At 38.1% G+C, this 10354-nt stretch overlaps 1 protein-coding gene across 1 annotated transcript; it reads right to left on the bottom strand.

The window, feature by feature from the left end:
• Positions 1–2364: 2364 nt before the first annotated feature.
• Positions 2365–7808, bottom strand: LOC145471546 (uncharacterized). The gene is made up of 3 exons (XM_081454865.1): positions 5262–7808; positions 4629–4694; positions 2365–4290 (listed from the first exon to the last, which is right to left on the bottom strand). The coding sequence occupies exons 1-3, from the start codon at positions 5379–5381 to the stop codon at positions 4156–4158; spliced, it is 321 nt and encodes a 106-aa protein (XP_081310991.1). The 5' UTR covers positions 5382–7808; the 3' UTR covers positions 2365–4155.
• Between the last annotated feature and the right edge of the window lie 2546 nt (positions 7809–10354).

The following is a 10354-nucleotide window of genomic DNA, read 5'->3' on the forward strand; positions in this document are numbered from 1 at the left end:
TTTATCACTATGGTAACGAAGGAAGTAAGGTACTGAAGCACGCGTTTCTTAAAATACGTATTTGTAATTTGCGAAATGGAGCACTTGTGATCTTTCGGCTATAACTCGCTGTTAAAAAAATATCACTGCATCCAGTTGTATGTACGAAGTGTTAAATAATCTGAAGCAATAAGTGTTATATAGTACAGTCTTGGAAGGACTCGGTTCTCGAAATACAGATCTTCGAATTTACGAATTTCGGAGTTCCGCTGTTTTATTCCTTTTTAGGTTTTCGTACAGAGGAATTTTACTGTTTTGATACTTGATACGTTTATTTCGGTATAGATTTGTTTCTTTCGTTTTGTATCGTTGTGTAAAATAAAGTAAGCCCTACAAGGGCTTGTATTTACATCAAATTGTCTAATGGAGGAGTGTGCTTGTAGGTTCGTGCAGAAAATTTTCCTTTCCACGAATGAAAGGAATCTGTCGTATCGACAAACTTAGATAATGGTAACATGATGTTGTGAAATATCTGTGAGTCGTAGTAATTATATGCAATTGTGGAATGGATAATTTGGCTTGTCATATCTTGCATGAAATTCTCGATGGGACGAAAGTTTCGAATTGGTCGTTTCGAGAAACTTCTATTGGGGTACGCAATGTCATGAAATATTTTTAAGTCGATGTTATGACATGCGATTCTCGAATGGAGAACTCTGCTTGTGTTATTTGCCTTTCGTGTAATGTAACGAGTTGATAACATCAAAAACCTTCTGCTTGCATTATTTGACACCCAACAACTGCTACCCAAACTTTAATGTTTACAAAGCAAAATCTATTGGCTTTTGTTTGCAGACCATCTGTTTGTTGAAAACGAAGACAAATCCTTATATATAAATTTTTTGTTGTTAAAATTGTTTACAAGCCATTACCCAACGCGTAATTATGGTTTGTTTCGTGGGTTAAGCGGAAATAACTTGCTCGTTACGTGAATTAATTTTTTCGCGGCTGTCAGAAATCGAACTAGCCAACGTCGCTAATGAAAATAGCACATTGTCAGAAAATATTTTAACCCATTTTTTAGTTCTTTAATAAACTATGCTCCTAGCTTATATAGTATATGCAGCAAAGGAGGGAGTATAATGCTGATAAACATCCAGTGCTGTTCGTGTGGAATAACGACAATGCATCTACAGATAGGCGAGACGCGAATTCTGTTTACATTATTTAAAGTCAGCCGTATTTAGTTGATAGACTCGCTGCTGTTAAAATTCAAAGATTTACCAAATGGAAGTTCTATTCAAATTTTATTTCGTGCCAGATACTAGTTAATGTCTAGAGATATTTTTATTTTTGATGAAGGTCGGTAGCTTGATCTTGAGGATATTGTCAAATTTTCATCTGCCGACAACCTGCGGGGGTAAGTATGATGAAATTTAAGCACTACATCAGAATTAAAGACTGACAGTGAATTTTTTGCGTTTCCTGCTGTGAAATTCCTTAAGATTTGGCAGACTGGTGACAAATATTAAGTTTAACAATAATTTTCTGTTTTCTTTAAAATTGTTTACAAGCCATTCTCAGTGTGTAATTATGTTTTGTTTCGTGGGTTAAGCGTAAATAACTAGCTCTCTACTTGAATTCATTTCTTCACGGCTGTCAGTTATCGAACGGAGTAACTTCTTAAAAGTAGCACATTGCCAAAAAGTATTCTAACCCATTTTTTAAGTTTGTCAGTAAAGGAGGCTCCAAGCTTATAGAGTATATGGAGTGAGGGGGCGATAATGCTGCTAAACATCCAGTGCTGTTCGTTTCAAATAACAACAGTGCATATGCAAATAGTGGTGACGCAAATTCTGTTTACATTATTTTTATTCAGCCGTATACAGTTTATAGACTCACTGTTCCTAAAAATCAAAGAAAACGTACTAAATTGAAGTTTCTATGTAATTTGTATTTCATACCAGATACTTTTCAATGTGTAGCTATATTTTGTTTGGTGACTCAACTCTTTAACTCGTTCTTGAGGATAAGTAATTTCCATCCTAAGATAAACACATGTCACCAGAAGTTGAAAAACAGAAAGCGCAAAAAAATGAAAATGCTTTTTCCTAGCTATTCCTAATATCTGACAATGCTTTCAGCCTTTGAAACCGTCCTCGGCATCAATTTTTCCTGCAAATAAGACGAGAAATTTTCTCAAAAGTGGACGGGATAAAATGTACCACTAAGGTAAGCATTTCTGTGGAAATCAATATATATGCACAAATGTCCGAATGGAGGTGGGTGGGGTGGTGGAAGATCGGTTGGTGCACGAATGGGAACCAGGGTTACCATTTCACAGCAAATTATTTCAGTGATCCCTGTCTCTAGCACGAGAGGTTCTTTAGGAGCATGTCAAGCCCATTCAGTCAACAAGCTCAGTTTTAAGCTAAGTTTTCCAGATTTTCTGTCTGATGGCAACCGGACCAAAGTGCTCGCTCAGTAAAATGTTCCCACATTCCTTACAAAGGAACATTTGAAGTGCTATTTTCCATGGTTCTTGGCGTTTAGCAAATGGTGCCTTTAAATTCTATTGCTAAGAATAGAAAGCGCTTCGTCTCCGGAGATCGTCGTATCTTAAGTAGCAGCTCCCAGCTTTTACAACTCTTGTGACGAGAGATGAAATTGAAACAGACTTTGATAGCCATTACCGAAGCCTTAATCAGACCCACTAGCGAAAGCTTAGCTCAATCCTTTTCCTTTCGACGTCGTCTTATTTCGAAACAGTGTGAACACACAACTCACCGAATCTTCCAATACTGAGTTTGATGTCCAGCTTGAGTTTTGTAGCTCTTCGCGTCTAATCCGCACTTCACTCTGAAAGAAAAACATATAATCAAAAACTGTATCTCACCATTCATCACCAAAACCAGAATTCTCCGACACTAGTGAAAATACTTCACTCAATCATTTCTCCGCCAAAGTTTCAAAAACTAATAACCTAATAAACAGCGCAATTTCTATGTTCAAGACCTCACACTTGGCTTCTATGTTTCCCGAAAATGATCAACCGCAATTGATTTCTCGGCTCAGTTAAGTTAATATCCTTACTCCATGTAATCAGTGATGTACTCATTTTTCTACCAAACGCAAATTCAAAATCTGAAATGGACTGTTTTAAACGAGAATCAAGCAGTGGTTCTCACTCAACTCACCGGATCTCCAAGCTCCGTTCTCGTTGAACTACTGGAGGTTTGTTTTCGTCCGATGCCCGCTTTTCTCTGAAGAACAAAAGAAAAGAAATGATTAATGTTAAAGGATGTGAACAGGCGCTACTACGCACCTTGCAAATCTGTTCTTTCTCGTTATTGATCTTTTCTTTCAGAAAATTCTCTTTCAATCTTATTTTATTGACTGTGATGATTTCGGTTTCCTAGGTTGACGAAAAAATCTCCCTCAGTGACTTTTTTTGGAACAAATGATATAATAATCACACAGGAAGTAATTAACTTTCAATTAGTAACTGGAGCCGCCAAGTACTAGTCGACTTACACCTTGAACGTTCAAGCATTTAAGTGCTCAAACGTTCAAACGCCTAAGCATTTCGATGGACTGACTGAAAAGAGATTTGCCTCTATTTACCGAAAAGGATTTACTGAAACTGATTTCTTGGCTAAGTAAAGTTAACGGCCGAGCTCCCTCTTATCAGCGATGCTCGCATTTTTCTGCTCAACGGAATTTGAAATCCGACATTTTTGGGCTGTTTCAAATGAAAAAAGGTGCACGAATGTGAACCAGGGTTACCATTTCACAGCAAATTATTTCAGTGATCCCTGTTTCTTGCACGAGAGGTTCTTTAGGAGCATGTCAAGCCCATTCAGTCAACAAGCTCAGTTTTAAGCTAAGTTTTCCAGATTTTCTGTCTGATGGCAACCGGACCAAAGTGCTCGCTCAGTAAAATGTTCCCACATTCTTTACAAAGGAACATTTGAAGTACTATTTTCCATGGTTCTTGGCGTTTAGCAAATGGTGCCTTTAAATTCTATTGCTAAGAATAGAAAGCGCTTCGTCTCCGGAGATCGTCGTATCTTAAGTAGCAGCTCCCAGCTTTTACAACTCTTGTGACGAGAGATGAAATTGAAACAGACTTTGATAGCCATTACCGAAGCCTTAATCAGACCCACTAGCGAAAGCTTAGCTCAATCCTTTTCCTTTCGACGTCGTCTTATTTCGAAACAGTGTGAACACACAACTCACCGAATCTTCCAATACTGAGTTTGATGTCCAGCTTGAGTTTTGTAGCTCTTCGCGTCTAATCCGCACTTCACTCTGAAAGAAAAACATATAATCAAAAACTATATCTCACCATTCATCACCAAAACCAGAATTCTCCGACACTAGTGAAAATACTTCACTCAATCATTTCTCCGCCAAAGTTTCAAAAACTAATAACCTAATAAACAGTGCAATTTCTATGTTCAAGACCTCACACTTGGCTTCTATGTTTTCCGAAAATGATCAACCGCAATTGATTTCTCGGCTCAGTTAAGTTAATGTCCTTACTCCATGTAATCAGTGATGTACCCATTTTTCTACCAAACGCAAATTCAAAATCTGAAATGGACTGTTTTAAACGAGAATCAAGCAGTGGTTCTCACTCAACTCACCGGATCTCCAAGCTCCGTTCTCGTTGAACTACTGGAGGTTTGTTTTCGTCCGATGCCCGCTTTTCTCTGAAGAAAAAAGAAAAGAAGTGATTAATGTTAAAGGATGTGAATCACGCGCTATAAATACGCGCCTTGCAAATCTGTTCTTTCTTGTTATTGATCTTCTCTTTTAGAAAATCCTGTTTTAATCTTACTTTATTGACTGTGATGATTTCGGTTTCCTAGGTTCAAGAGAAAATCTCCCTCAGTGACTTGTTTTGGAATAAATGGTGCAATAATCACACAGGAAGTGATTAGCTTTTAATTAGTTACTGGAGCCGCCAATTACTAATCGACTTACATCTTGAACGTTTAAGCATCTAAGTTCAGTTTTAAGCTAAGTTTTCCAGATTTTCTGTCTGATGGCAACCGGACCAAAGTGGTCGCTTAGTAAAATGTACCCAAATTCCTTATAAAGGACCATTTGAAGTAATATTTTTCATGGTTGTTGGCGATTTACAAATTGTCCCTTTATATTCTGTTGCTAAGAATAGGAAGTGCTTAGTCTCCGGGGATTGCCATGCGTTAATGAATTTGATGGTAGCAGCTCCCAGCTTTTGTCGTCTTATTTCGTAACAATGTGGACACACTCACCGAATCTTCCAGTAACGGGTTGGACGTCCAGCTTGAGTTTCGTAACTCTTCGCGTCTAACCCGCACTTTGCTCTGAAAGAAAAAGAAATAATGAAAAAAATCATCATTCATGACATTCATCACCAAAACCAGAATTCTCTGACACTAGTGAAAATACGTCACTCAAATAATTCTTTGCCAATGTTTCAAAAAATAACAGCCTAATAAACAGTGAACTTTCTACGCTAAGACCTCACACTTGGCCTCCATGTTTTTGGAAAGTGATCTACCGTAATTGATTCCGCGGCGAAGCAAGAGTGCGCCCTGACTCCATTCAACAAATGTTTGCATTTTTCTGCCAAACGTAAATTAAAAATCTGACTTTCTTGAATATTTTCATGGAGAATCAAGCGGTGGTTTTCACTCAACTCACCGGACCTTCCAGCTCTGACGTCTCTGTACCACTACACGTAGGTTCTCGTCGGATCCGCGCTTTTTTCTGAGAAAAATAAATACAAATAAATAAATTATGCTGTGAATCACGGGCTTAAAGTGCAATTCTCACATTCTAGGGTATATCCCTCGCACAACACATTTCCACGTCAAACTGAACTGACACTTTGAACATTTGTTCTTTCTCTCGCTCAAATAAGATCGAAGACGAACTAGTCTCACTTAAAGCAATGTTGAAAGAAACCAAACTGCATAGATAGATAGCTTTTTAAATTTGACATTGACTTACCGCACCTTGACATTTCTCTTGTCTGCCAGAGCATCATGGTAACCAACCCCAATTGAACTAATGGCTGGCGTTTGGAACAAACCCTGTGCGTGTTTTAGACAAACATAAAAGAAGAAAGCATTAAGTCTCGTTTGATAGCAGCCAGATGTAAAAGATAAATGGTTTTCTATAATTATCAAGTACACTAAGAGGTCTTTAGAAATCTAAAGCGTTGCAATCTCATCGAAGAGACATGCATTGCAAAACTCTCTTACCGGAGGCGAATCGAGGCTCATTTCGTCAGAAGTGTCAGAATATTCCCTGGCTGTAGTCAATGGCTGCAATGAGATAAAGAAAACAGGCAATGTATATTAATGACATGTAGGACTTTCTCATTTTGAAGCTGGCAGGTTTGGTCGAACAATTAAACTACGGTAGCAAACCAAAACGGCCCTCAACGTCTCATCTGCCACACCCCTACCAGTCTGTTGTGGGTCGTTCAGTGACATTAAATGTTGCATAAATAGGCAGCGCCCAGTAGAAACTTCCTAGATCACCTTGATAGCCGTAAAATGCCCACGGGCAGCTTGCAAAATCAGCCGACGCCACATTCATGGTAAACAAACTTAAAAATGTGAAAATCCGGCCTATAAAATCGGTCAGTTATTTGAAACCACAAAGCGAGTACTCCGTTTTTCTTTCTTGTAGACTTCACTCATTGTTAAAAAAAAACAAATTTCAATGCTAATGACCGGCCTGATTAAGCGCTTAATCCATCGAGTGTTTCTCTGTTCAAAAAGCTCTCACCTGGAATACGTGGTCGCGCTCCCGCGACATAATTCCGGGATAAGACAGTGGCGAAAGACGACTCAGTAACAAACTAAGAGAAGCTGCATGATTCCTCTTTCTTTCTGAGTGCAAGCATAACGTAGCTTGCAGAAAAATGATGAAACATGAAACATGAAACATACTACATGCCGCACGACACTCTGTTGGCGCAACAGCTACTAAATGAGAATGCACTCTAAAACCGACTAAATAAGGGTGTTCGGTGTGATCGTAATTGACAGCTTCTAAGACGAAACGCCCACAAAAAGAACATCTGCTTTAAATAAATCGATCTTCAGAAGGGTAAACAACGTTGAAATCTCCTCCAAAGGAAATTACTAAAAGGTGGAACACCACATACACGACTTTCTCTGGTGGTTTGTTTCGTTAAAAAGTAATAAATAAAAACAGAGCAAGAAAGGCAAGCACTGAAGAGCCCTGCCAGTTAATCGTGCCAGTTAATTGCGCGATAACACCCACACAAGGTCGAATTCCGGGCGCCACTAACTAATCTTAAAAAAACATCTGTGTTGTAAATCTTCAAACATGCGCTGCGTAACTCTGTTGTTCTTTAAAAGACAGCAGAGATCCTATAGACAAACTTGACAGCTTCCAGATAGTCTGCTGGCAGCTGGTTTTCTCTCTTAGGGTCACTTAGACGAGCGCTTGGTCATCGCGGACGCAAAAAGGCAGTATGAAGGCGAGACGAGAAAACACCGTCTGCGGACTCTTTTTAACTTTTCAAACCCTCCGTCAGCCCAACAATGGAGTACCTGATTAGTCAATATGTGCCCTATGACAGATAGCTGACAGGAGGGAAAATAAAGCGTCATAAGTTTCGCGCGAAGCATAACAAAGAGTCTCGAGCGAGCATGCGATAGCGTATCATCCTGTTTGAGTTGACTAGCTTACACGACTCCAACAGTTCGTGACATTTGTACATTTGCCGTTGTCTTCGGTAACTCGACCTTTTTTGTCTCTTCACTCCTATTCATGAAGGGGACTTCATGTCGTATAAAGACCGTGCTATGGCAAAATTTTGAGAGGTCATAGGTCTGCTTGATTTCCGCTGTTATCTGCATGTCGAGTTTGCACCTCTATAATTGCCATGTGTTTATGCATTTTTGAGGCTCATTTCTATTGTAAGACATGTTTTTAAGTCTCCAAGTATTCGCTTTCGAAGGAAAAAATATGAGATTTACCGTGAAAATGTTGCTTACGTGCATTCTATATTGTGACGCTGGGCCCGGCTGTGATTAGAACTGTTTGCAAGTACAGTAGGTAGATTCTTACCACGGAAAATTTGTCCTCGTACGTTTTTCTTAGGAGACGCCGTAGCCTTACTTCAAGTAAGCTATACGTTCCTCTGGAGACATTCGTATATTTCTTGGACCTATACCTGATCGAGCTCATGTTTCTCGAGCCTGATGTATAGGTTTAGTCCTCCTTTTGTTCGTTCTGACACGACATGATTCAAATGTAGTTGTTTACGGGCAACTCTTGATTGTTTTTGCCTTTGGCTTAAATAAACCTCACATCAATTTGATGACTAATAAAATATATATATATAAAAAAAAACATTGTAATCATGTTTAAAGTAGGACAGTGTTTAACTAAACAAGTAATCAACACTTTTTACTATTCCCTTGTTTACCACGTAAATTTACCTTGCTAACCACGTAAATCATCGAGACTTGTGTGTACCCATATGTACTCATATGTACTCGTGAGGTGTTTTAGACTCGGCTTTTCTATTTTTTTTTTACCTCTATTAGGTGGCAAACACCTCGTGCGCGACTACTATCCATTTCCCCGAGGGTGGCCGTTTAATAGGGGTTGAAGTGTACATGAAAGATTTTAAAGACATTTCTTGTCACATAGATAGATATCCAAAGGAAACATTTTGATAGGAAGAGTGAGAGTTTGTAAGTGAGTGTAAAGAACAGAACAGAACAGAGATAACTCTTTTTCATCCGCAGTACAGTGAACGAATTGTCAAACTAATTCCTGCTTACCGACAAAGAGTGAAATGGAATGATATAACTCTTGCAAACAGATTTCAGATCGCAAGTAATTCATATCTTGTTCTGTCCGTATCAAATCACTCAGAACTCAATACATACATACTCAATTTTTTGGCAGACACACTACTGTCTTTATTGCCTGGAACTTATTAAGCGAGACTAAACATCCCATGGAACATCAGATGACTTATCACAACTATCGAGCAACTTATAAGCTACATAAAACTGATTACCTTAAGTTTTACTCCGTCGTCTGACGAATTTGTTGAGAAGAGGCAACTTGATCTGAAACGTACGATGAATTTCACGAAGTATAACAAACATTTTCCATAGTCATTTTATAAGAGCAACAGACCACACTTTTAATGGGTTTATAGGCGGTAATAACCCACTTAAAAACTTTCCTCATGTTCTCCCAAATAATAATAATAATCGAATATTTCCTCAGGATAACCCTTCAGTATAAAGTACTGTTATCAACGGGGTCCTGCTAAGAATTAAAAACTAATAAACAAGAATTATTAAGATATATAAAATAAGATACATATTAAAAACCGTTAAAAATACAATAGAAATTACAAGTAATAATCGTCTAAGGCTTTCCTAAATAAAACTCTAGAATTAATGTTTCTTAAACTTAAAGGCAATAAATTAAAAATCGAGGCACCTAAAAAATAAAAGCTACGGCGTGCAAAATCCAGTCTGACTTTTGGCATAAGTGCGTTCGTATTACCCCTGTAAAGCCATAGAGAGGTAGTGTGCTCTACTGCTTAAATAACTCACGGCTAGGTCTTACCACTTACGCACACTAGTACGGAATTTTAAAATGTACTTACCACGGTTCCAAGCCGGTTAAACGTTAGCTCAGTCACTTTTCATCTAAAATAAGCCCCTGTTTTACCGTTCGGCTGAGCGGAACAGTCAAGGCCACAACGCCAAATGAAGAATCCATTGGAGGGTAAGTCTAGTGCCAGCAGCCGCAGTAATTTCAGCTCCAATAGCATATACAATGGTATAGACTCACAAATGATGGACATAGCATGTGGGGTTCCACAGGCGTCTGTTCTTGACCCACCTCTATTTTTGACTTACATAAACGACATAACTGCTTCAAGTTAAGTGTTTTCTTTCACATTATTTGCTGATCACACAAACATATTCTATAACAGTACAAGTTTGAATCAGTTACTCTTAATGACTAATAATGAGCTAGCACAGCTTTCGGTTTTGCTTCAAAGCAAATAAATTATGTTGAAATATTTCTAAAACAATATTATATATTATTCTCAAATAGGAAAAATGTTAAGAATGAAGACCATCAATCTTAAGATAGATGAACGCATCATAAACAGAGCTAGCGAATGCAAGTTTGTAGGTTCAATTAAAGTTGAAAACCTAACATGGAAACCTCACATCAATTTTATAACTAATAAAATATATAAAAAAAACATTGTAATCATGTTTAAAGTAGGACAATGTTTAACTAAAAAAGTAATCAACACTTTATACTACTCCCTTGTTTACCCATATATCCACAATTG

The sequence above is a fragment of the Orbicella franksi genome, unplaced genomic scaffold, assembly GCF_964199315.1.
Source record: "Orbicella franksi unplaced genomic scaffold, jaOrbFran1.1 SCAFFOLD_69, whole genome shotgun sequence".
Taxonomy (NCBI): Eukaryota; Metazoa; Cnidaria; class Anthozoa; order Scleractinia; family Merulinidae; genus Orbicella; species Orbicella franksi.

What these genes read in the sequence shown, in the direction of transcription:
- LOC145471546 (XM_081454865.1), bottom strand. Translation starts at nt 5,381, where the DNA reads ATGAATGTCATGAATGATGATTTTTTTCATTATTTCTTTTTCTTTCAG. An exon ending in ACCCGTTACTGGAAGATTCG is followed by an intron (nt 4,695 to 5,261) that starts GTGAGTGTGTCC and finishes TTTTTTCTTCAG; the next exon opens with AGAAAAGCGGGCATCGGACG. An exon ending in GAACGGAGCTTGGAGATCCG is followed by an intron (nt 4,291 to 4,628) that starts GTGAGTTGAGTG and finishes TTTTTCTTTCAG; the next exon opens with AGTGAAGTGCGGATTAGACG.